Source organism: Elephantulus edwardii, unplaced genomic scaffold, assembly GCF_000299155.1.
Source record: "Elephantulus edwardii isolate Elephantulus edwardi_28Jun2011 unplaced genomic scaffold, EleEdw1.0 scaffold00044, whole genome shotgun sequence".
NCBI lineage: Eukaryota > Metazoa > Chordata > Mammalia > Macroscelidea > Macroscelididae > Elephantulus > Elephantulus edwardii.
The window spans coordinates 5,202,372-5,229,476 of record NW_006399794.1 but is presented as its reverse complement, the minus strand read 5'-3'; the positions used below and the strand labels follow the sequence as shown (position 1 = coordinate 5,229,476).

Below are 27,105 nucleotides of genomic sequence, written 5' to 3'. Positions count from 1 at the left end.
GTAAGTGTCTTCCTCCATTCCTATAGCGTTTTGAGAAGTAGGAAGTTTTAATGAATTAGTGTTAATCCAAAATTACATTTGATACATACTTTAAAAATTAGTGAATTTCATTATGACTTCAGTTTAGTGTTTTCTGGAATAGTGTTCCGGTGCCAATTCTATGATCTTGACTGAAATTTCTCATGCTCTTTTTCTTAATCATTGTGTCTTTTGCTGTTTATAAAAGCTATTTCCAAACTTGGGACTCTTTAATATGTGCTGTTAAAGGCCTTCTGATAAGGTTTTTAGAATGTGAAGTGATGACAGTACATTGAGCAGTAATGCATTTTTATTCTACTTTTCTTTCTGTGAACTTTTATTTGGTTGCTTATAAATTTCAGGAACTTTTAATCCTTAAAGTATATTATGTTGGAATTGTATATCTTTAAAAACTATTGTGTTTTGAGGGATTCACACGTACCTGTATTAAGCAAGACCATATAAATAATTGACGTTAATAGGAAGATTTTAAAGCTGATTTGATCACTTTAGTTTACAGTTGGGCTTAGGAACTTTTTCAAAAGGTCCTAGTCTTAGAAGTTGAGGTATATATAAAAAAAGTTGAGGTATAGTACTAAAAATGGTAAGCTGTATGTTGAAGGGCTTTCCTTTTAAGGGTGTGATGAAAGTGGTATCAGTAGGCACTTCAAAGTTTTGATATGGCAAAATTGTGAGGAAGGCATAAACAAGCATTTTATACCATGATAGTCATTATATCCAGTCCTAATAGCTACACAGATGCCATTGTGAACCTTCTGATTTGGAGATTGTTAGTTAGCCTCCAATATTCTTTTTGTGTTCCACCTCAAAGTAGCTGATGACTGCTGCTTTTGTTCTGAGCAGGAGAGAACTGTACCATTTACAGCATTGGTACTGGTGTTTTCTTGTGTTCCCACCAGCTACCCATCTTCCTGCTAAGGAATGTTCCAGCTGTTGCTTCAACCTCTGTCAGAGTGCCAGTTGGTATAGTTCTGGTAAGTGAGTGACTCAAATTAGAAAGAATAACAATAAGCTATCATTTTTGTGAGGAAGTTCGTCTCTCCTGGTCTATAATAATTAGCAGGAGAGAATGTGACAGGGATTTTTAAGTGGGATATAAAGAGACTACCACAATAGTCAAATTCTAGTTCATTTTCAGCCAGTTTGTGGAACACAATGTGTTCACAAGGAATCTGTGTGGACTGAAGCAGTTATGAGAAAAAGTCATGGAGAATTAGAAGTGCTGGCAGCCTTCACGAGCATAGATCCTCAGGAGTATCTTATCAAGTTAAAGGAACACAGAAGTCATGAAAGATGGCATGTCATATACCATAAGAAGTAATGTGAACAAAGATACAGATGTAAAAATGAGTCATCATCTTTAGATAGTAAGAAGACCATTAAATTATATAGATAATTTCTGTTGAGAAGTAGGAGATAATTTTGTGCTGGTCAATTGGGACTATCTTAATACAGTTTTAAGTGCTATAATAAGGATTTGATCTTTAGTTTTGTTTTTATAAAACAGAAAAATAGTGGATTAATATTAAAGAATTTCCCTTGAGCATGGTCACCGGGTTAGTACATCATAGATGGTTGTTGTATAGTATTTTCATACTTTTAGGAACTTAGAGATATTATGAAGTAGGAATTTCCTTAATAGTATAATGTCATACCCATTAGCTTAGGTTAAAAATTGTTAGCATTTGTTTTATATTCATTTAATCATGCTTGATATTTTCTATAATTAGACTACAATAATAAAAAAAAGCACATTCTGTAACAATACCACTTAACTCCCAGTTTATTATGCAATGTAATGGAATAAATAAGAAAGAAGAATTTCTAATGATCATTCAAACCCTCCTAGTGTGAGTGGAAAGCGTTTATAACTCGCAGTTTCTTTAAATGGGAATTTTGTCTATAATCTGCCTGCCCTAAAGTACAGAACTTTTAAGATGGTAATTTTTCAGCACATTGAAATATACTTAAAATAATTTGCTCATTAATAATTTGTTAATGTGAACATTATTCTTTTAGTCTTTTTTTATTATTTGACTCTCATTTAAACGAATAAGAAGAATCTAGTCTTATTAGGGAAGACTACTTTTGTGGGAGGGTGCAAAGACTGCTTTTTACCATTTTAAAAAATGTACTAAGATAATTACTAAATCAAAGTATTTTCTGCTTTATGGAAGAAGATTGGAAATATTTACTGTTGAGTCTTTTATAGCTCATAGCAGCTGCATGTGACAAACAGCCCCGAAAATGTTTCTTGACTATAATTTTTAATAAATCTAGATTACTAGATTATTTTTTCTGGACAGCTTTGTAGCAGGTTTGATCTTCCTTGGTTAGCATTCAAATGCTTAATTATTCATTCTGCCTTACCTAACAGTAGATAAACTTGGAATCTGTTAGGGAAAATTTATTTGAAACTTTAATAGTCATCCGTTCAAAGATGAAACTATGACTTTTAGAAGACTGGCTTCTAAAGGGTCCTCTGATAGTTCAGTTGGTGGAATAATGATTTTTTTAAGGCACTACTCATTGTTTTCTAGAATTTCTTCAGCTTTATTGAGACTTTAAATAATGGAGGTTGAGTTCTAAGGGTTCTTACAGTCTCGGGGATTCCTCTAGTCTGTTTTTCAACCAGTAAACCTTTTTCTCGTGTTTTGTCAGAGCATTGGTTGTGGTAGTGACATACCATGTAGTTATAGGCAGTTGGTCAGTTGGACTAATTGCTATATAAGATTTGGGGAGGGGGGGGTTTACCCTCTTTTGCTCCAGACTGGAAGAGACTTATGTTTACATCATAAGTAACTACTTGTAAGTTTGCTGTTTTGTTCTGGTTTTTAAGTTCTAAACTATATTAAAAGTAGCTAAGTCCAAAGAAGAAAAAGTGAAGTGAGAAGACAAGGATTGACAGAGACAATAACTTAACCAGTTTTAGTGAACTGGTGAGGGAAGACTTGGGAGGAAGTGGCATTTCTCTAAAGGCTTGTGGCTGTCAGGAGAGTAAAGTGTTCGAGGTGCGAAGGCAGTACAAAAGGCCTGAGGTTAGGACTTTGGCTTGTTGGAAGATCTGCAAGGAAGCAAAAATAGGTGGAGTCAAGTAAAATCAGAGAGAGAGAGGAGAAATTGAGATCAAGGGACTTTGGGGTTGAGGTTCACATCACACAGCTTTGTAGAACTGAGTGAAATGGGGGTCTGGATGATTTTGAGCAGAGAAAATGATTTGTCTTAACAGATCACTAGACTACTTAGGTGAGAATAGTGATAGGTCTCCTCTGCTAATGAGCTCATCTCAGGAAAGCAAAGGTCATAGTGTTGATCACAGCTGCTTTTAGTGTCCTGCCCAGTGTCTGACTTAGTGATAATTTGTTGGATTAACAAATGAAGGCCTAAGCAATTGGCTAGACAGAAATTGTCATTTCTTGGAGTAAAATGACAGGTAGCAATAATTCAGTCCCAGCTAAGTGTCAGAATTTCAGAGTAATGAGGGAAAGCTGCTGTTTTTATGACTACCATATGCAGACAGTTATACAGATTGAGAAAAAATCATGACGTTTGCTGAGCTCCCCATTACTCATTCAAGTGGGCTGTGTGCTTTTTGCTACTGGTGGCATTAGCATTTGTAAATAATTTTTTCATTAGTAGAGAGGTTATGGTTGTAAACATCTGTTTATCCGAAAGGCAAAGCATTAACAAACTGAAAATACTTTTAGTGCTGCAGCAAGGGGATCTTTTGGGTGGTACAAATTATTATTGTGCTTAGCTAACTAGTAGGTTGATAGTTTAAGTACATTGCTCACAAGTTTTTAAGATTGCAGATTCTACTCACCAAGGTAGTCTGCAGAATGTTTTCTTTATGAACTTTGTTATGTCAGTGATGTGGATGATCTTCAGAATCTATGTATGAACTTTTGCTCTTGGGCTTAGTATCTATTATATCTAAGAAGTTCTATGATTTGCCCCTTGTGTGCTCTTTTTGATTGATACGCGTGCGCGCACGCACACACACACACACACAAATATACATACAGGCATACACACACATATATATGTAGCGTGCCATCAAGTCAGAATTGACTCATAGATGATCCTCCAGTGGGTTTTTAGAGGCAGTACATCTTGTACAAGATTGCCCATTCTTTGTCTGTGGAGCAGCTTGTAGATTCAAACTGGGTCCCTTTGGGATTATAACACAGCTTCTTGACCACTAATTCACCAGAGCTCCCTAATATGTTGTTGCGGTTGTTCCATGCCATCGAGTCATCTGTGAATCATGGTGACCCTATCCATAATAGCTCTGAACTCTGCCCTATCTTGAGCCAATGCCACTGTGTCAGTCCATCCTATCCAGGATCTTCCTCTCTGCACCATCCTTCCACTTTTCCAAGCATGACATCCTTCTCCAAGGACTGCTCCCTCCAGGCAACATCCCCAGTTTGTTACAGCTTCAAAATCCTTTCCTCCAACAAGTAGCTTCACCTCTCCAGGGTGAAATAAGTTGAGAGAGTATTAAACATGTAGCACCTATAATTATAAATGTAGAAATATCCACAGTCAAATACATGGGCATATATGTACCCATAAACCTTCACATACCTATTAACCATATCTATGTATTCATTTACAAATTTTTGTTAATACTATTATTGCACAATTATTTTTGTTACAGTAATTCTGATAACCAAACTAAAGCTAAACATATTACTAATTGATCACATAGTGACCATCCGTTGGGTCTTGGAAGTTTGGAGGTCTGGAAACTGCTTCATCTTTATTGAAAGTCACTATGAGTTGAATTCATAAAAAGCTTTATGGCAGTGAGTTGAGTTTTGGTATGTCTTATTGCAAGCATATTATCAAATGCAAGCACTATCATCTAGTTGGCCTGACTGTTTAATTACTCTCAAGTTTTTATTTTTTGATTTGTGGGTTTTTTGTTTTGTTTTGTTTTTATTGTGTACCATTGAATCAGATCCTACTGGCACAGGATTGTAGCACAGCATCTTGCTACTAGGCCACCAGAGCTCCCTTCCATCAAGTTTTCTGTGTTGAAAATCTTAGGAAGTTTTTCTTCCACATGAGTTTATTAGCCACATGAATGCCTTTTGGGGAAGTGTTTATTCCTAACCTTTGATCATTTTAAGATTAGAGGTGTCTTTTTGTTGTTGAGGTATTGATGTTTTTGATAAATTTTAGAACTTTTCATTTATCTCTTTTGAGAATAGTGTTAGGTTTTGGTTTAGTTCAAATGCCTTCATTTTGAGGAATTTCCCCTTCTTCTGGTTTGTTTAAGGCTTTTTTCAGGAATGGATGGTTAACTTTATCAAATGCAATTTCAAGCCGAGATGATTAAGTGAATCTGTCTTTTTAATGTGATGGATGTGATTCTTCTGTCTTCTTAATGTGATAGATTGTAATTACTGATTTTTTTAAAGCTTTAAGTCATTCTCGCATATTTAATATGAATCCTGTTTAGTTATAGTATATCTTTGACATGCTACTGAATTATATAGGCTAGAATTTTATCATCTATATTCATGAAAAATATTGGTGTTTAATTTTATTTATTTAAATATGTAATATCTTTGACTGGTATGGATTTCAGAGTTATGCTTGCTTCTTAGAATGAATTCAGAAATAGTCCTTCCTTTTTACATCCTCTTGGCATATTCCATATTGAAAGGTCCAACAGCTGCTCTGGTAAAGATATAAAATCTCTCAAACTTTATGGAGGGTTGCCATGAGTCATTGTCACCCCTGTCATTTTACTGTTTTACTTTATAGGCTCCTAATGTTGTCCAACTTACACTGCATAAGAAATTAACCATGGCTTGATTCATTTATACCATGGTCTTCTAACTTAGCTCTTTATCATTTTTGGAGAGGTCCTTGACAGCAGAAGAAAGCTATGAGTCAGTTTTGATTGAACAATTTCTTGTTACTAATTTCTCCTTTTATAGAGGTTTTTAATCCTAGAAAATGCTTTGTAATATTTCAGTGTTCTGGATTTTATTGAGACTTGGTGTGGCCTAAAATACGGTCTTTGGAAGAAGACTGTATGTGTCATAAAAGGATTTATGCTTTGCTGTTCTTGTATGGAGTGATCTATAGAGGTTCAGTTGCTTGTGTCATTTAGAGCTTGTGTATCTACCTATTTTCTTTCTCCTTCTATCCTTCTCCAAAAGTAGTGTGGAACTTTCTATTTTTCTTTTCACTGCTGTTAATTTTTATTTCATTGGTGATGTAGTCAATAAATTACAGGAGAGGAAATTGCCCATCTTGCCACATGGAGTAGCTGGTGGTTTCAAACCGTGTGCTTTCAGATTGGCAGTATAGCTCCTCACAACTAAGACACCTATAAACAGTATTAATATAACTCTCTAAAAATAGTTGACTATAAATTATGATTATTGACTTTAAAGTCATAAATAGATCATAAATAACCTCTTGATGTTTCATTGTGCTGCCCAGGTTACAAGAGTTTCTGAGTTCATTTAAAGAAAAAAATATTTTCTGCTTTATAATTGCATATTGCTTAGTATGCATTTATATTATTATATTCTGCCTAGTATGCATATTGCTTCATTTTGGTAATATGTAATTTTTTTTAATTCATCAACTGTTGCTCAAAAAGTCATCATTGTAGACCCCCAGTTGTATCAGTCTTTATACAATTAGAGATTGTGTAGGTTAATAACCATATTTTGGTTAAAAATAGAAATATTTCATTTCTCTGATCACAGAAATTTCAACTATAAGAGTTAGCATGCTAATTGGGTTCTTCAAGATACTCTTAAATGTCATATAATAATTCTGTTAATTTTTCAAGTTGTTTCAGTTTATTTCCCCAAAGGATGTTTTTCTTCCTAGGAATCTAAATTTGATTAGGAAGTGCTTGCTTATGTTGGTAACAAAAGATGGTAGTTTTACATATACAAAACTGTTACAAAATGAATTCTTACATAATTAGTTTGTATTCCTTCCCAAAGGTACAAGAAACCAGAGGAACGGAGTCCATTGGTAGCAGCAATGCAGCATTTCTTGCCAGGTCTAAAGGATCGTTTTATCCAGCTTCTTCCTGATCAGTCAGATCAGTCTGTCTTAATCCAGAAACAAATACTCAAGATTTTCTATGCTCTTGTTCAGGTAATTTATTTGTTTGTTATTCAAGTAATATCTAGAAAGCATTTTTTTCTATTTTAAAAAAGTTATTGTTTACTGTTTTAAAAGGTAAGCAAATTTAAATATATATATTCAATATTTGCAATAGTGACTAATTATTAATAATTACTAGTAATTAATAATTACTAATTATTATTATTAGTGACTAACTATTAATCTCTGTAGCATATCTCTCCAAGATAAATTTAGAACTCCAGTAAAATTATTAAGATTTTTTTATACCTTTCAAATAGATTTTTAATGATAATTCAGTCTGGGAGTTTATATTTCTGTACCATTAAAAAAATTATTGTGCCATTCACTATTTAATTTTTTTACCCAAATATATTTAGTCATTTTTTTGGTTTACCAAAAAATTGTTCAAAAAAAAGTGTGTATTCTGTTATCATCATGCATTCATTTGGTAAATTTGATAGAATTGGGTTTTACAATGGGTTTACATGGGTTTTACAATGAATACTGGTAGTTCATTGTTGAAATGCTCAGCTATTAAGTGGAAGATTAGTGGATTGGACTCAGTAACTCCAAAGGAGAAAGGACCTAGTGATCTTCTCCTATAGAGATTATAGCCTGAGAAACATTATGGCGTGGTTCGCTTGGTTTTGTAAGATTGCTATAGTGGCATACAGCAACATAGGTTTTGACAAATGCATATTGTCACATAACCACCCTAACAGTATCACATAGATTAGCATCACAATGGGTGTCAACACCTATGCTTTACCTCTTTTTTACCCCTACTTCCCACCTGCTTCTAAAATCTGATTATTTTACTTTGTGAAGTTTTTACCTTGTCTACAGTATCAAATAGTTTGAATCATAAAGAGCTGTTTGATTTCCTGCTTTCATCCAAGAAGTATTTATGATTACTCCATGCCTTTCACAGTCTAATGATGTTTTTCTTTCTACTCTGTTACTATGTTTTAAATGAAAGCTTAGACTTAGTTTTCTTTATCAGCTTTATGCATAATGTTCTCCTCTTGTTTACGATTTTTAAAATGTGTCCACATTCTTTTTCTATTTCAATTGATCTTGCTTCACTTTCTGTCCTTGGCTTCTTTGCTTTTGTTGTGGGGGTGGGAGTGTTATTGACAACTGTTTTGTGTCATATAGTCAATTAAGAAAGCACATTACCCATAGATGGTATTGCTTTTTTTTTTTTGCGATATCCATAAATGTAGGTATTGCTTATTTTTTATACCGGTCTATAATTTGGTTGGAAGGTGACCTGCACAACTAGCTTTATTTCAAAGTTCAGAGGCTAGCACAGTAGTTTCGTGGGTTCCTCTAATCTTTGGCCTTTTTAAGGATTTTTCTCTCTCATTCTTATATAGGTCTTCTGTCATATATTTGTCCTGCTTTGAGACTCTCTATAGCAATCCATTGCTATATTTCTGATCTATTACAAATCTATTTATAAATATTCTATAAATCTATTTCTGATTTTTAGCCACTATTTTCTGAGACTGTAAGTATTAATGGAAAACAGTTGCCCATTTGTCTCACACTGAGCCACTGATAGATTCTAATTGCCATACACAGGGCCGTTTGATTAATAGAGCAACACGTTAGCAGAGCTCCTTGCTTTGAAACGAGAATATTCTTAGATTACAATAAAGCCATGCTGGGTAAAAATATTCTAAAAAGAATATTCTATCAACCAAGTAAGAAAAATAGATTTCATCCCAAGAATGCAAGAGTACGCTAAGGTACTTTCTTTTTAAGCTAATTCATATCACATAAAGGGAGGTGTTATTACTGTAAAGTGTTTGATAAAATATAACTATTCCATCCTTCTTTTAAAACTTGATAAAAGCTTGATAAAAGGTAGTATAAAATCTACAATAGACATCACACTTTATGGTGACAGTAAGATACATCCCCAATAAGATGGAACTCCTCCCCAAAATAAAGATCATTATCACTGTTGTGTACCATTGCAGGTATCTAAATCAGCCAGGTAAATTTACCTTTCTACTAAGAAAAAATAACGTGGATTGAACAATATTTTTTGTAGGTACTGTGAAGAGTATAAGGTATATTTGTATATTTTGTGAATAGTGTGGTAAATATTTCAAATAATGATTTCTTGATTTTAATTTAGTATACACTACCTTTGGAACTGATAAACCAACAGAACTTGACCGAATGGATAGAAATTTTAAAGACGGTTGTGAACAGAGATGTACCTAATGTAAGTTTCCGTGTATTCTCTTTCTTTTTGTACATATAATTTTTTAAAATATTTAATAATAAACTACTACTATAATAATTTATACTACTGTATCTTTCTTTAGAAAGTTTATAATTTGTCAAATGTATTTTTTGAGATAGAGCTATAATTTCATTTATCATATTTTGTGTATTTAATGAATTCTTTTTTTTTAAAGGACACTTTTGTTTTTTAATGTATTTTTATTTGTTGTAGTAGTAGTAGTAGTGTGTTTGTGTACAAGTACTATCAGATCTGACTGGTACAGCTTCTCCAGCAGAGCACCTGGTGGAATCGAACCTCGTACCTCTGGTATTGCAGTGCAGTTTCTTGCCACCAGGCCACCAGAGCTTGCCATATTTAATTCATTCTTAATTCTCAATTATTAAATAAAATCCTAGTAACGTGTTACACTAAATTTGACAGATGTACATACATGGAGAAAGAACTTGATCTATGAGTTCGCAAAACTTATTAATTATCCATTATTACATATTAAATATTAGTATTAATTCTCAGTTATTAAATAAAATCCTAGTAACATATGTTACACTTAATTTGTCAGGAGAAAGAACTTGATTTATGAATTGGCCAAACTTTATGCGGCATTTAGACGTAACTTAAATACCATAAAATAAAATGGACATCTTTAAAAGTCATCTTGGGAAACTCTGGTGGCCTAGTGGCAGAATCTGTGTTGCCATCCTGAAGGCATGTGGATCAAATCCACCAGATCCTCCACTGGAGAAGGAGGGGCAATTTCTTCCCGTGCCAGTCAGATCCGGTTCAACAGTACACCCAAAAAAGGTCATTCTTTTAGTATCCAGCTGTTTGTGGTATATTCAAGTAATGTATCGCTCTGCCACTTCCTATATTCAACCTGTTTTTTCCAGGATAATTCTTTACAATCTAGTTTTCAAAAGAGAAAAATTTTTAAGTCCTGAAAACCTGGTATATGTTTTTACATACTTATATAATATTCAGATGTTTTATCCAGGACTATGAAACAACTTTTTGATTGATAGTTTATTTTCTACTCTATAACAAGGTGTCAGTTTAGTATGTATTTGTCTGCCTTTTAGTAGGTCCAAAATCTAACATGGACCCATGTAGTCATAACCCCAGAATATTTGCTTATCCCTCCTCTTAATTTTATTTTCAGCACAATAGATTAGTTTTGTTGTCGTTCAGTTTATTGTTAAAATCCCCTTTTGTATCTTTTTGTTGTTGTTGTTGAACATGATTTCATTTCTTTGGTAAATATTAAGTAATGGAGTTGAGTCCTACGGTAGTTAAGTATATAGCTATGTTTAATTTCATGACAAGTTTTAGCTTTTATAAGTAGTGTTGGTGTGAGTACAGAAATACATTTCTGTGTATTGTGTTATTTAAGAGTATAATTTCTAATGCTCTTTTCATTATGCACTTAAATGATTTTTAATAAGTTATAATTTTCATAGATTTGAATTTTTAATTTTTTTATTTTTGTGAAGTAAAATACATTGCTTGTTTTTAAAAGGAATAATTTTCTAATGTCTATCCTTTTATTATGAAAGTCAAATGTTGGAGGAATATTTACATTCTTGAGAATCTGTTCTCAACTTGAACTGTTCCTCTAGTTTGCAACAGTGATTAACATCTCTTATTGGTTTTAAATAAATGTCTCTTTATAGGAAACACTGCAAGTTGAAGAAGATGATAGACCCGAGTTGCCATGGTGGAAATGTAAAAAGTGGGCTTTACATATCTTAGCAAGGCTTTTTGAAAGGTAAGTTTTTTGCCACATGTGATTGTTTACATTTATCTTTAAACTTTACGTGTAGAAGGGCTGGTGGTGTGAGGCATTATTTGAATGTTTTATATTCTTTTAGATATGGAAGTCCTGGCAATGTTTCCAAGGAGTATAATGAATTTGCTGAAGTATTTCTGAAAGCATTTGCTGTTGGTGTCCAGCAAGTAAGTTTTAGATAGTTTTTATTTCTATTTGCTTTATTTCTTTGGTAAAGAAAGATTACATACATGGTTGAACCTTAAAGCATTTCTGAAAAATTAGTACTCTTAAGTTGTTGAGAACCTCAGTCTTCTTACATTTTAATAGGTCCTAGCTAGTGGTTTTTACTATTGGTAATTAAAAAACCTTTTAAGGATATAAATTTATTTAAAATAATACTACTTTTTTAGCATAAAAAAGACTAAAATTTTAGCAAGAGGAATAATATTTTTAAATGAATCTTTACTTAAGAATCTATTGTATAGCTTGATAGAAGACACTTGAATCCTTAACATACTTCTGCATTCATGCTATTTTATGAGTATAAAGTGAGAAAATAATGGCTTCAAAGAAAAAAAGTTAGGAGAGAGATGACTATTTTAGTAGTCTTTTCATATTTTTCATAATTTTTTAAATTAATTTGTATCTAATCAAATCGGCAGGTTTTTAAAAAGTTTAATTGCAATGTAGAATTTGAAAATACAACAGCATTATACTTTGTACACAGTAGCATTAAAGCCCATTGGTTTGTATGCATCTCGTCATTTGGAAAGTGTTGACTTTTTCAATTAACTACAGACCATCTCATTTTATAATACTTTTTTAAAGTCACATTCATGAATATTGTCACACCATCATAAACATTTTCAAAAATTGGAAAGCCACCAAACTACACTGTTGGATCTACATTTTACAGAATTTTTCTCCCCCCCCCTGAAAGCTCAAATCTGTCATTGTAATAAATCTAAATTGATCATAACTTGTCTTTGCTTTCAAGGCTATAGCAGGGTTTGATGGAAAACAGCTTTGTGTACTTTCCATCTCAATTTCACAAATTCTTTTCTTCCAGCTCTTATACTTTGGTACACAACAGAGACGTGCATTGTATCTGTATATAATTTTTCTATTTAATACTCAGTTTTTTATTAAAGACATTTTTTATAATCATTGTTCTGTAAGTATGTGATTATAAAAAGCACAGTGCTGACTCCATTCATGTTATTAGATGTCAGTGAGTTTGTTCTAACAGAGACCCTAATAATGTTGAAAGAACATGACACAAAGTCCCTTCTAAGGAACATTCTGGCTCTACTTCAAATTAGATACCAGAAATTTTACATTGTTGTACTTTTTGTAATTTTCTCTTTTTTATGATTATTCTGAACCTAGTTCTTTGATACAGGATTGCTTTAGTTATTAAGCAACTTTAAGTTTTGTTCTCTAATTTATGAAAATTATTTTGAAGTAATAAAGTTGCCATTTTTGTAATCTCTAGGCATTACTTTTTCAGTACTATCTTGTAAATGTTTAACAAATTTATTAAATTTGTTATTTGATAAAATTTTTTTTAAGGTTTTATTGAAGGTATTATATCAGTACAAGGAAAAGCAATATATGGCTCCTCGAGTTTTGCAACAGACATTAAATTACATTAATCAAGGAGTTTCCCATGCCCTCACCTGGAAAAATCTGAAGCCTCATATACAAGTAATACTTTCTATTAAAATAATCTTTTGGGGATATTTTTTGGTATTTTCTTAAATTTTTTTATTTAGTTCTGGTTACTGTTTTTGTAAAATGAAATAAAGCAAAATCACATGAAAGTATGAGAGATGTTTGATGTTGTGAATATTTAAAACTCTTTTAAGTTCCTACCCTATGATACTATATAATTAGCATAATTGTTATGTAATGGGGTAAACAATGGACTTTTATTTTACCAGATTATTTTTGAGGTAACTGAATCATCTGCTATTAGTAATCTATTTGCATTATTTAGAGCTTTAATAAAAATTTCATGTTTCATTGCTTTAAATTATTTAGCTGCTGTTTGTCTTATTTTATAATGACAAGTTAGAGAAGTGTGATTATGTAGACTTATTAGTTCATTTGTGAATGAATTAAAATTGTAGTACTAAACTTTTTAAAATATAATGTTTAGTAACTATTTAAAGTGATTTTTTTTTTAAAAGTAAGATCATTACTTTTTTAACTTTTAAATTACAGGGCATTATCCAAGATGTTATTTTTCCATTGATGTGCTATACAGATGCTGATGAAGAACTTTGGCAAGAAGACCCTTATGAATATATACGTATGAAGTTTGGTAAGAAATTTTTTACTCTTTATTAACATGAGTAAATAAAAATTAAAGTTGCTGTTACAAACCTGGGGCATTAAGACTTCCATTTTAATACAGGAAAAGGTCTTGTGGTGTTTAGTGTTCATTATCACTTTTTTAGACCTCCTTCCATTTGTTAGTTATGACATTTGCTGATGACATTCTTTATTTTTAGAAGATACAAATACCATTATTTGTGAGTTGTGATTATTACATATATTCTGGCTTTTAGGTCCCATGTCACTTGTAATAAGTATGAGAATTAAGAATACTAGATTTTCTCACATGAAAAGGAATTGAGGAATTATAGTTTAGCCAATCCTACTTCCAATGTAACCAACTTCTTTAAAACACAAAGGCATGCGCACCGGTTTAAAGAAGCTTTCCAGCCCGTAACTGATTGCTAATCAAAACCATCTGTCAGATTAATAAAATTAAAAGAGCCAATCAGCTTTTGTACCTTACCTGTTTTGTACCTGAATCAAGACAGTTGCTTCAGTCAAGAAGCTCCAAACAAGAGGCTCACAGGCAGGGCCAAACTACTTTTTAAAAAAATTTTATTTATCTTTTTTTGTTGATGGTGTTGTGTACTGTCGAATCAGATCCAGCTGGTACAGAAGGAGATTGCCCCTCCTTTTCCAGCAGAGCATCCTGGTGCATTCTGTGTGTCTTTGGGATTGCAGTGCAGCTTCTTGCCACTAGGCCTCCAGAGCTTCCTACCGAACTTCTTTAAACACAAAGGCTTCCAACCCACGACTGATTACTAATTCAGTCAAAATGACGAGTCAGCTTCAAAACCACCAATCTGCTTCCACCTGATTAATAGTTAAATCAAGAAACTTACCTTTGGGAATCCAACTTCTTCAGACAAGAAGTAATGGGCAATATATTGAATGATCCAGAAAGGATCAAAAGATGGACGGAATACACAGAATTACTGTAGCTATAAAGAAATAATTGACAGTGAAGAATATCAGGTAATACCATATGAGTAGGAGTTAATGGCAATGAAGGCATTGGCAAAAAGTACCAGGAATTGATAGGATACCAGTTGACATGTTTTAATTAACAGTAACATGCAGGCTTGGATACATTCACCAGTCTCTAGCTGTCTAGCCGGGGAATTGGAAGAAGTACATATTTGTTGCCATTCCATAGAAAGATGATCCAGTAGAGTGTGGAAGCTAATGAACAGTTTCATTAATATCACATGCAAGCAAAATGCTGCTGAAGATAATTAAAAAACAGAACAGTATATGTCAGAAGTTCAAGTGAGGTTTAGAAGAGGCCATGGCACCAGGGATATGAATGCTAATGTCAAATGGATCCTGGCTGAAAGAAGAGAATGTTGTTGTTTAGTGCCACCGAATGCAGGTGACTCATAGCGACCCTATGAAAGAGAGTCCTCAACGGTTTTGTGTCTTTCATCCTCTCTCCAGGTTCATAGGGTTTTATGGAAGGTATTATGGAAGTGGATGCCATTCCTTCCAAGCTTGTTTTAATCGGGGAGCTCTCCAGCCCATACTGTCTGCATTGGGTAACCAACCATTAATGCATATGACACAATCAGTGTCACGGTGTTCAGCCTCACAGCAAGCACAAGTTACCACTGTATGGCAAGTGGACACACCAGGGCTAGAGGACTGTTTGAAACAAGAGATAGCAGAAGAATATCTATTTGTGCTTTATTGACTATGCAAAGGCATTTGACTATGTGGACCACTTAATTGTGCTCATGTGAAATCTGTACCTGGGCTTTTATGCAAACAGAGAAGGGAAACATGTCATAGTTTAAAATTAAGAAGGTCAGTGTTGATTCTCTCCCCATGCCTAGTCAGTCTGTATGCTGAGCAAATTACTTGAGAAGCTGGATTGTATATGAAGGGGAATGTGACATCAGATTAGGAGGGATACTCATCAATAACCTGCGTTATGCATATGACCCAGCCTTGCTGGCTGAAAGTGAGGAGGACTTAAAGCACTTGCAGAAGATCTAGGAATGCAGCTTTTGATATGGATTGCATCTCAATTCAAGAAAGCAAAGATTCTTACCCCTGGACCAATACGCAACTTCATCTTACTTGGATTCACAGTTAAGACCCTTAGTACCATGAGTTAGGAAGGAAACTAGGGGACGTATTGCATTGGGAAAGTCTGCAGTTAGGGACTTCTCCAAATTATTGAGGAGTCAGTTCACGGACTAAGGTGCGACTGTTTCAGACTGGTTTTTCCAGTGTCTTGCTGAGCATTTGAGAGCTTGACAGTTAATAGGGATGATAGAAGAAGAATTGATGCCTTTGAGTTGTGGTGTTGAAGAAAACACTGAATATCCCATGGACTACCAAAAGAACAAATTATGTCTTGGAGAAGGTGCAGCTGGATTGCTTTTTAATGGCAAGGATGACGAGGCTTTGCCTCACATACTTTGGGCATGTTAGTAGGGGCTGTTCCTTAGAGAAGGGTGGAGGGTCTGCAAAGAAGAGGAAGATGCTCAACCAGACAACTGAATTGGTAACTATCACAGTCAGCTTTTAGGTGTCAAGAAGTGTGAGGATGGCAAAGGATAGAAAAGGATTCAGATCACTTGACTTCATATAATATACTGTAACTAATTTGTGCTTTTGTGATATTGTGAAAAATCTCAAAAAGTTGCATTGGTTGTGAAAGAAAACAATTGTTAGAAATTACCATTTTAAGAAATCTGCAGAAGAGATAGCTTTTGCAATTATTTCAGCATTTGCTTTCATTTTCAGTTAGGCGTTGGGGTGTGTGTGTGTGTGGATGAATATGAGTGAGAGAAAATTTTTGTTGAAGAAACTAACATGGCTTTTTTCTGTCTTAATTTTCAATTTGTTCTCTAGATGTATTTGAAGATTTCATTTCTCCTACCACTGCTGCCCAGACACTTTTGTTTACAGCGTGTAGTAAGAGAAAAGAGGTGAGTTATTTAAACATATTTAAATGTTTTAAAACATTTAAAAAGTTATTTTAAAAAGGTACCTTTTGCTTGTTATTTTTAAAATGTTTCAACTATACAGGCAGGCAGGTTTTTAGAATTGAACATATAAATTTTATTAATACCTTTTATGGATCATTGTGATATATAATAATAAAATACTACTTTTTAAATTTAGGTTCTGCAAAAGACTATGGGATTTTGCTACCAGATTCTTACAGAACAAAATGCTGATCCTCGAAAAAAAGATGGTGCCCTGCATATGATTGGATCTTTAGCAGAAATACTTCTGAAGGTATGCATGTGTAATGTACTTGTGGACGGATTGTTTGACTTGTGTGTTTTCAAGGTTTGTCCATATTTTAGCATATGTATCAATATTCTTTTTTAAAAAATTTTATTAATTTTAATGAAGTTTACAGAGACTTAAGATTTCCAGTCATTCATTGTTGCCCTTCAATACTCTTTCTGTAGTAATGCTTGCATTTTCCAAGCTTTTTTACTACTACGAATAATACTTTTTTTTTTTTTAATAATACTTTTCACATTCATTTACAAGGATGTCTATGTACATAGGAGTGAAAATGGCTGTAATCTTTATGGAAATAGCTCACCAGATTTATTCTTCACCCAGTGGCTAAATGAATTCCAACTGCCAACCATTTTTTCAAGCACTTAGCTCTTTGCCTAACTAGGGTTCCTAAGTTAAATGTAAAAGTATTAACCATTTTGAAATAATTTTAAACTTAATTATGATAAATAGTTCCTTTTACTCTTTCAATCACTAGGTTTATATATCCCTGGTTTTACTCTTTTGGCAATAATTAAAAAGAAATACTAATACTACATTAATCAAAGAAATCTGAAATATGTAGTTTGGTATTTTGTTTAAACAAAAGTCCTCAAAATAAATGAATACATTTTCTTTAATACTATTAAGCTTCAAATCTTGACATTTTCTATTCATGTCCTTTATATCTGTTCCATGATTCAGTCCAAAACTCCACATTTTGCATTGCCCCTTTTCTGTTTTTCCAATTGTGTTTCTTGTTTGTTAATGCTGTAAGTGCAGGTCAAGAGTTCTTAAAAAGGCATGTTATCAGTAAGAAAAAAATTGATTTATGAGACTATTTTTTGAGACTCTTAGTGGCATAGTCTGTAGGAGTTGCACTGCTAACTCAAAGGTCACATCTTAATTCACTTAATGTGACTTAATAAGTGACTGTCTTAATTCACCGGCTGTTCTTCAGGAGAAAGATGGAAAATGTCCACCTGTGTGATTTGATTCACAATTTCTGAAAACCCAAAAGAGGATTGGCAGAATTGGTTCCAATTCATTCGAATGAATGAGTTAAGCTTTGTTGAGTGGTGTGTTTGTTGTTTTTCACCCCCCACCCCTTGTTACTTAGTTTAATATGAGAATGAGGTTTTTCTTACTTTTAAGTTCTGTTTAATTAAAAATTTTATTACTTATTTTTACAGAAAAAGATCTACAAAGATCAGATGGAATACATGTTGCAGAATCATGTATTCCCTCTCTTCAGCAGTGAACTAGGATACATGAGAGCAAGGGTATGTTTAAATTCAGTTCATATTTACATCTTGTAAATAGTGGCTTATATAGACTTTGCTATTGAAACTTTTATGCTCACATTAGAAGTTGTATAGATAGTATTCAGGTTATAAACTCAAGCTTATATAAATTTGCCTCACTTAGAAATGATTGAGCCAACCCCAACTTGATAACAGATGCATCTTTCAAATTAACTATAAAAAGCCTTTTCTTGCACTTAAGGGTATATAAAAACTTGACTCAACTTAACTAAAAATTCTTAAGAGACATGGGAATGTATTTATTTGGTACCTTGATAAAATGCCTATGTTTTATTTTAGGCTTTTTAATGTAAGCAATTAAATAAATGGCTGCTATACAGTGTGTGCATAGTTTTCATCTGTGTCTGGTAGTAGTATCTGTCTGTGTTTTGCATTCAGATCTTGCTATCCACACAAATATAATGCAGCCAGAAAGTATCTTGGGATCATAGTACTGGTCTAGTGTTGTCTCTGGACACATTTACCACTGGCCAGCCTCCAAATTCCCACACAACCTTGCAAGTTAGAGGTATAACGTGGGGAAGTTAATATAAGAAATCTAGAATAATTTACTACATCTTTTTTTCTTTCCATTTTATTTATATTATTAAAAAGGCTTGCTGGGTCCTTCATTATTTTTGTGAAGTAAAGTTCAAAAGCGACCAGAACCTGCAGACAGCCTTAGAACTAACAAGAGGATGTCTGATAGAGGATAGGGAAATGCCTGTGAAAGTGGAGGCTGCTATTGCACTTCAGGTGTTGATCAGCAATCAAGAAAAAGGTAAAAGCTATCTAGGCTAAGAATAATGGTACATCCTAATACACAATTACATGTTATTTGTTGGTTGGGATGGGGTTTTTTTAAGTTTGGTTATATATTCTACCAGATTTTAAGAATTTTTATCTGTTTTGTTCAGAATATGTTGGTTTTTTTCTCTTACAGCTAAAGAATATATCACTCCATTCATTAGACCTGTTATGCAGGCTCTTCTTCACATTATAAGAGAAACTGAAAATGATGATCTCACCAATGTAATTCAGAAAATGATCTGCGAGTATAGTGAAGAAGTAACTCCTATTGCAGTAGAAATGACACAACATTTGGTATGTTATTTGAACCCTTTATATAAGCATTTTGCTTTTTAGCTCTTACTGGCATTATGTCACAGGTTGCTTGTTTGAGTTAACTTTTTAACAGTCACAGACTTGCCTGTATAACAAATATTCCTGGATACAAATAAAACTATCCTCATACAGTATTAAAAGAGGAATATTTCTCTTTGTCCAAGCTACTAAGATGGGTCTGGGATTCAAATATTGGTGATCTGCCTACATGGTTTTTGTTCTTAATCACTGTGTTGTCCTGAATTATGGCTGTTATTTAAAAATGAAATAGTTATAAATAGATTTATTTAAAAGACATTTCTGTGACTAGTGGTTGGTTGTTTTATGGCTTTCTTCACTTTCATACTCAGATTGCTGGGAATTGGCAATGTAAATTATTTAAGAGTAAAGAAAGAAAGGAACAAGTGTCCTGTAACTACCATTCATAGTCTATTTATAGTGATTTACTTGATAGTTTCAAATTTTTCTGAGAATTAAATTTTAGAGTCTTCTATTTCATAAGAAAGTTTTAATAAAATAGTTTTCATTAAGTGTGTATACTGCATTTCTAGTTGTTGTTGTTGTTAAGTGCCATCAAGTCGCAGGCAACTCAATCACTGATTGATACACATTTTCATTTCTCTCCGTCTCATCTCCAGTTCACTTTGGATTTTTTTTTATTCATGCACATTGTGTTTTATATAATCATTCATATACACTGTTGTTGTTATGTGCCGTCGAGTCGCTTGCGACTCATAGCGACCCTATGCACAACAGCCCTAAACCCTGCTCTGTCTTGTGCCAATCACACTGTCTCTGACACACCCATCCCGTTTATCCCAGTCACTGAATCAATCCACCTCATAGAGGGTCTTCCCCTCCTATGCTGTCCCTCCACCCTACCAAGCATGATGTCCTTCTCCAAGGACCAGTCTCTCCTTACAACATGTCCAAAGTATGTTAGACGGAGCCTCAGCATCCTTGCCTCCAGGGTTTAACCACCCGGTTTTTAACCCTTTCCAGGACAAATCCGTTTGTTTTCCTAGCAGTCCATGGTATTCTCAATACTCTTTTCCAGCACCACAGCTCAAAGGCATCAATTCTCCTTCTGTCCTCCGTAGTCACTATCCAACTCTCTGACGCATAACAACTGATTGCAAAGACCATGGCCTGTATCAGGCACACCTTAGTCTCCAGAGTGACACCATTGCTCTTCATTACTTTGAGAGGTTCCTAACAGCTGACTTTCCCATCGCAATGTATCTTTTTATTTCCTGGACTAATAAGCTACATCATGATAAAGAAAGTTTCCAAGAATTTTTTACATGAAACCACAGTAAGCACAAATGAAGGCACTAATCAAACAACATATTGCTTTGAGTATCTGCTGTAAAAATCCTCTTAAAGTGTTAAAAAGCACACTGAATAGCACATAAAGATAGGCCTGGACTAATCCATCGTGTTTTCCACCATCTACATGTGAAAGCTGGAAAATTAATAAGGAACAGAAAAGAATAATTGATATTTTTGAATTGCATTGTTATGGAAATCATTGAATATACCATAAATTGCTAAAAAATGAATAAATCTATAATGGAAGAATTATAGCCCGAATATTGATTAAAATAGCAAGACTTCAGGAGATTTACCTTGGGCACGTTATTAGGAATTGTTCTTTGAGAAGGACATCATGTTTTGAAAAGTAGAAAAAAAAGGAATACATTTGAGATAGGTTAACCCATGGCAGATGGCAGCAGTAGCAATGATGGCACAGCACCATGCAGTTTTTAATTTTTTACACCTGTGATCAATTTAAGTCAGAACCTCCTCACCTAATAAGAGTTTGGAGACATTAATTTGTTACGCTGTCCTAAAGATGTAAAGATTTTTTTAGTCCTAAACCAAATACAGCATTAATGGTAAATATAAAGTATATGTTTTCTTGAATCCAGGCAATGACATTTAATCAGGTAATTCAGACTGGGCCAGATGAAGAAGGAAGTGATGACAAAGCTGTTACTGCTATGGGAATCTTGAATACAATTGACACACTTCTTAGTGTAGTTGAAGATCATAAAGAGGTAAGAAAATGATTCAGTATTTTACTGGTTTTAGAGAGTGCTCAAACCAGTATAAATTATTTGGTCTGTGTTTTGCTTATTTTTTTTATCTTTTTTTTTAAAACTTTTTTATTTATATAGCTGGTAATCTCAGGTACCTTGATTTTGCTATTTTAATGTTTCACTAGGATTTCTTTAGAATGCTCTCTTAAGCATCTAAGTTTCTATGGTTAGTAAATGGAATGTGAAACATTTTTTTTTCACATCTCTTGACATTGGGGCTCAGGGAACTCTGGTGAGGTAGTTTGTAAGGAGTTCAGCTGCTAACGAAAAGTGCTTCTGTGGTGATTTGAATCTTCCAGTAGCCTTGAGGGAGGGAGAGATAGGGGCTCTCTCCTTCTAGGCAGTTTACAGCTTCTCCCTGGAAGGAGTCTGTTCTGACTTTAGAGCAATGAGTGAAATATTTGGGATTTTTTTTAGTCCCTCTTTGGTTTTATATTTATTTATAGATACAGTTAAACTCTCTTAATTTCTTTCCCCCTATATGTCCTACTGTCCTGTACCTAATGTTTATAATTCCAGTGCAAGTATATGTGTTACACATACAGTATATATTTTGCCTAATTTAAAGTTGCCTTTTTCAACATGAGCCTTTTTTATTGTGGATCATCATTGGAGAAGATAGATAGAAACCATGAGGAATCTTGGTACTGCTTCATTTTTCTACAAAATGAGCTGAATTATTGTTTCTACATAACGAGCACATTATTGAGTGCTTTGTTAAGGAGGAATGTTGTTACTGTTATATGCTGTTGAGTCAGAATTGACTCATAGCTAGTCCTCCAGTGGGTTTTCAGAGGCTCTAAATTACATGGGAGGAGGTGGTCCATCTTCTCGTAAGGAGCAGCTGGTGAGTTTGAACTGTGTGCCTTTAGTTGGCAGAACAACTCCTTATTAATAGCTTGCTTTAGTATATGACAACTTAATATTAGTCTCTTTTAAAACACTACTCTGGAAGGCATTTGGAATTTTAAAAAAATCTAATTCTGGATTCTTTTCAAAAAGCTGGACATAGATATATACACACACATATACATATATAAAATCAATCCAGCTTTTCCACTGCTAGGAATATACCCCAAGGAAAATAGAACATCATGAAAGTGTTCATAGTAAGTAGCATCATTCACAATACCAAGAAAATGGGAGAAGTGCAAATGTCTATTACCAAATGAATGGATTGAGAAATTGTGGTACATTCACATGATGAATTGCAGCACTTACGAACTATGATTTCGAAAAATACTATATAACATGGGAGATGCTGGAGAGTGCTATGCTGTGTGAACTAACTCAGTCTCATAAAGACAAATACTACATAAGACCATTCTTGTAAAAATAGAGTAATAGCTAGTAAAATGTATATGTATGCAAAAGTCTGAACGGGGAAGAAGGGAGAAGAGGAAGGAACCATGAGGTTACAGAGTTGTTTTTTTTTGGTTGTCTTTAGTTTTATTAAATTTTATTACTTTTGTGTGAGTGTACCATCAAATCAGATCTGACACAAAAAATAAAAAATACATTTAAAAAAAAACACTCTACTTTTAAAAAAATATTTTATTTTATTATTATTTTGTGTGTGAGTGTACCATCAAATCAGATCTGACTGGTACAGGAGGAGACTGTCCCTCCTTCCCCGGCAGAGCATCTGGTGGATTTGAACTGTGCGCCTCTGGGATTGTAGTTGCAGCTCCTTGCCACTAGGCCACCAGAGCTCCCCTGAGGTTACAGAGTTTTATGGAGTGAAAGAATTAAGAAAGATCCAGTGGGGACCTGAAAAAAAGTAATACTGATGATTAATTTTATGAAACACAATGTGTGGGAATGATCATATGAAACAGTGAGCAATGTGTAAAACACAATGTATATGAATTTTGGGGAGCTCTGGTGGCTTAGCTGCAGGAAGCTGTGCTGTAATCCTGAAGGTGCATGGTTTGAATACACCCAATGCTTACACCCAATGCTCCGCTGGAGGAGGGGCATGGTACACAATGTATATGAATTTTATATGCAGACAAATATAAAATAAATTTTCTTAAATTGAGGTTTTAGCTTTAAGTTTTTATTAGTTGGGGCCCCTGTATTCACTGTATTTAATAGAATATGAAAATTAGTACTTAATTTCAAAAATTCGAAATTTAAGAATTACTAGGATTGTAGATGCTTGCCTTTAGATATTTTTTGCAAGCTCACAGTAACCTTTTAGTTATATTGCACTAACTTATATACACATGAAAAATCTGTAGGCTGTCTGCAAAATGGTTGTAAACTTATTTCTAGAATTATTTTTCCTTCCTTAGATTTTTTTCTTTTTTTTTTTTAGGTAGCTAAGCAGATTATTTTTGTATGTTTCCATATAATATTTTTATTAAATGTCCTTTCTGATTAGCTCACCATTTCATAATATGAATATCAAAACAAAGACTTCTTAACAGTGACTGTATCAACAGTTTTAACAGTTGATACAGATACATTCCATAACTTATAGTTTGTATTACTTTAATAAATTATTGTGTGTGCTTCAGTTTCTTATGATTTTTCCCCCACCTTCTTTTTAGATAACCCAGCAACTTGAGGGGATCTGCTTACAGGTCATTGGTACTGTTTTACAACAGCATGTCTTAGGTATGTACTTCTCATTTTGCTAACAGTTTCTACTATTTTATACCAGCAAACACTATGCTAATAACATATTCCTCTCCTTTACAGAATTCTATGAGGAGATCTTCTCATTAGCACATAGTTTGACTTGTCAACAGGTGTCTCCACAGATGTGGCAACTACTACCTCTTGTGTTTGAGGTCTTTCAGCAAGATGGCTTTGATTACTTTACAGGTAATTAAAAATCATTTGGGAAATACTGTGTCATGTGTGAGCTTATATACCACACACCCTCAGTTAGGTTTACTTTGTAGCACATTACTTAACTAATTGTTACTATTCAGCTCTTAGTAGCAATTTATATGTCAACTTGTCTGCACTACTATTTTTAGTCATTTAGCAATTATGATGTGTCATCCTTCATTTTGTGTTCAGAAGTTATCACCCGCCAGTATTTTGCACATCCATTTTCATATAATAACCTAGTCTTTTAAACCTAATCAAGTTTGAAGCAGATATATTTTGATAGTTTTTCACTTTTTTCTTTTTTAAATTTTTCTTTTTTTAAATACTCTTCGGTCCTTGTGTATCATATTTATGTGTATATACTATACAAATGACTTGTCTTTAATAAGTTCATCTCTGTATTTAAATATAAGTGAATGGTACATAAATGGAAATTTTTTAAAACCAAAGACTACACATTTATATTAATAAATATTTATAACTGATGTTTTTTATTAATACAGATATGATGCCTCTGCTTCATAATTATGTAACAGTTGATACAGATACACTTTTATCTGATACAAAGTATCTGGAAATGATCTATAGTATGTGCAAAAAGGTAAGTCATTTTTAAATCCTTTCTGAATATTACATTGTGATAAACACCACATTAGATTGACATAAATGATGATAGTATAGAACAGAGTTCAGGTCTTTTGTGCGAAGCTTACTCTGAGTCGTATTTGACTTGACAACACTTAACCACTGCTAAATGAAACTAGGGCTGTTTTATTTGGAGGAACACTCTCCACTCTGTACAGCACTCTTTGTCAGTGTGCTATAAGAACTAACCTGGGTTTGCAGTGATGCTGAAACTTGTACTGTTAGGGTATCAAATACTATAATGGTTTCCCAGTGTGGACAGTGTTTGGTGTTGCTCCCAGGTGTAAAAAAGATTTGGAAGTAGGAGTGGTATCTAATTCCTAAACCATATTCCTCTGGAAACTATGAATTTGGAGAAATGACAATAGTTATGCAAAACCCTTAGGTCTCTTGTTCATAAAGTTACTGTTGCCTTTTTGAGAAACACACTTATCTGTAGTGGGTATTTAAGGAGATGGCTTAAACCAAAGATATATGGTAAGTTCTCCCACCCCCTACTTTGGTTCTAAAGACTAAAAGTTGATTAGAGGTGCTTCAATACAAAAATCAATGTAATTGGTTGTGTAATTCCTCAGTTTTTGTGAGGCAGTAGTCTGTTTATTGAAATTCAGTATATACTTATACATGCCTTCAAGTTGTAACTTGACAACTGGGTCTACATTGGAATTATCAATTTGTAAAATGCATAGGAGATTGGCTGTCTTTCTCCTTTAGAGCCACTGGTATATTTGACCATCAGATTGGCATGGCCTTTGGGTAAGAAGTACAATACCCTATGAACTGCTACCATCATTCTCTATGATATGCTGCATTGCCAACATTTGGTTTGTTCCATGGGAGAAAGATTAGCAGTCATCTTCCTTGTGTTTTGGTGCCTGTGAAAACCATTGGAGGGTCAGCTGTGTTTCATTTCTGATTTTGACTACACTTAACAATAACAGCAGTCTTAAAACTAAGTTTCTCTGAAACAAATACAATTGCTGTTCAATAATATTAGCTCCAGAACTAAATGACATCTTTTTTAGTCTTCACTGCAATTGGATCTGAATTAATTCCTCCCCAAAAAAGGTTCCATCTAATGCTTAGTTCATTTCAGGAAAAACAATTTACTAGCAGTACCAGCTTCTTAGTTTTTTGAGTGCTGTATACCACCACCTATATTTTAGGTGGTAATTATCGACATGGTTTAGGATCCAAGTACACATTACAGAGTAGATTCTTTTCTTATGTGGACCAATCTACCAGAACAGTAGACTCAAGACATAGAAGCAAATAATTCCAAATCTTTCTAGGTACTTTCTACCATAGTTTGTGTAATGAATACTGACTGAGCACTCATGTTAATTAAGATAATTATACAGGCAGCAAGATATGTTTCCCTGATAAACTCTGATATTTCTTTACTTTTTTAAAATTAATTTTAAGTTTTTTCTTTACAATTTTATGGTCTGTTTTGATCAGGTTCTTACAGGAGTTGCAGGAGAAGATGCAGAATGTCATGCAGCAAAATTATTGGAGGTCATCATTCTGCAGTGCAAAGGACGTGGCATTGATCAGGTCAATAATGCTAAGCATTAGTGATTCATATTTAAATATTTAAAGGAGGAATCTTTTTAAGAGGCATTTGTTAATATTCCGCAGAGGGCTTACACCACCAGCTCTACTCCATTTCTAGTTGCCATAACTAACCCTGTGTCCCCCTTAACAGAGTCAGTACTTTTTATTCACTGTCCTGTTGAAGTAGTTCACCAGGAAATCTGGCTTTAGAGAAAGTCAAATCTTCACAGAGTACTTAACAAAAATTAGAATCATAAAATCAACAATAATCTTCCTGGGACTGGCTATACAAATATTCTCATTATAAAACGATGTAGTAAGCCATATTCTCTCACAACTTAATTATACTCTTTTTTTTTAATATTTTTTATTAACAGATACACATAAAACTTTCCAGTCATATTTCTGCCAGTGTTAAATAAAAGTTCACTAGTGTATTGTGAAATTGTAAACCAACAATTTAAAAATTAAATTATCTAAATACATAAGCAACTAGAAGTAGGGTAGACTCAGTTATATACTTTGTTCTCAGATACACCTGGAAGGTAGGTGGTTTGAATCTAGCCAGAGACACCTTGATGAGCTATCAAAAAAAATTACAATGTTGGAATATTTTGCTACCTTTCTTTCTAGTGCATTCCCTTATTTGTGGAAGCTGCCTTAGAGAGACTGACCAGAGAAGTTAAGACGAGTGAACTTCGAACAATGTGCCTGCAAGTTGCTATTGCAGCGTTGTATTATAAT

General features: G+C 33.7%; 1 protein-coding gene across 1 annotated transcript in view; it reads left to right on the top strand.

The window, feature by feature from the left end:
• Positions 1-27,105, top strand: part of IPO7 (importin 7) — a 51,320-nt gene that overhangs the window by 21,894 nt on the left and 2,321 nt on the right. Inside the window, exons 5-21 of the mRNA XM_006885595.1 lie at positions 7,023-7,179; positions 9,320-9,409; positions 11,101-11,195; positions 11,299-11,383; positions 12,771-12,905; positions 13,425-13,524; positions 16,401-16,477; positions 16,674-16,790; positions 17,978-18,067; positions 18,704-18,869; positions 19,032-19,192; positions 21,145-21,273; positions 23,871-23,937; positions 24,022-24,147; positions 24,663-24,760; positions 26,266-26,361; positions 26,995-27,102. Coding sequence (XP_006885657.1) covers positions 7,023-7,179; positions 9,320-9,409; positions 11,101-11,195; positions 11,299-11,383; positions 12,771-12,905; positions 13,425-13,524; positions 16,401-16,477; positions 16,674-16,790; positions 17,978-18,067; positions 18,704-18,869; positions 19,032-19,192; positions 21,145-21,273; positions 23,871-23,937; positions 24,022-24,147; positions 24,663-24,760; positions 26,266-26,361; positions 26,995-27,102 — 1,897 coding nt within the window. The remainder of the gene's footprint in view (positions 1-7,022; positions 7,180-9,319; positions 9,410-11,100; positions 11,196-11,298; positions 11,384-12,770; positions 12,906-13,424; positions 13,525-16,400; positions 16,478-16,673; positions 16,791-17,977; positions 18,068-18,703; positions 18,870-19,031; positions 19,193-21,144; positions 21,274-23,870; positions 23,938-24,021; positions 24,148-24,662; positions 24,761-26,265; positions 26,362-26,994; positions 27,103-27,105) is intronic.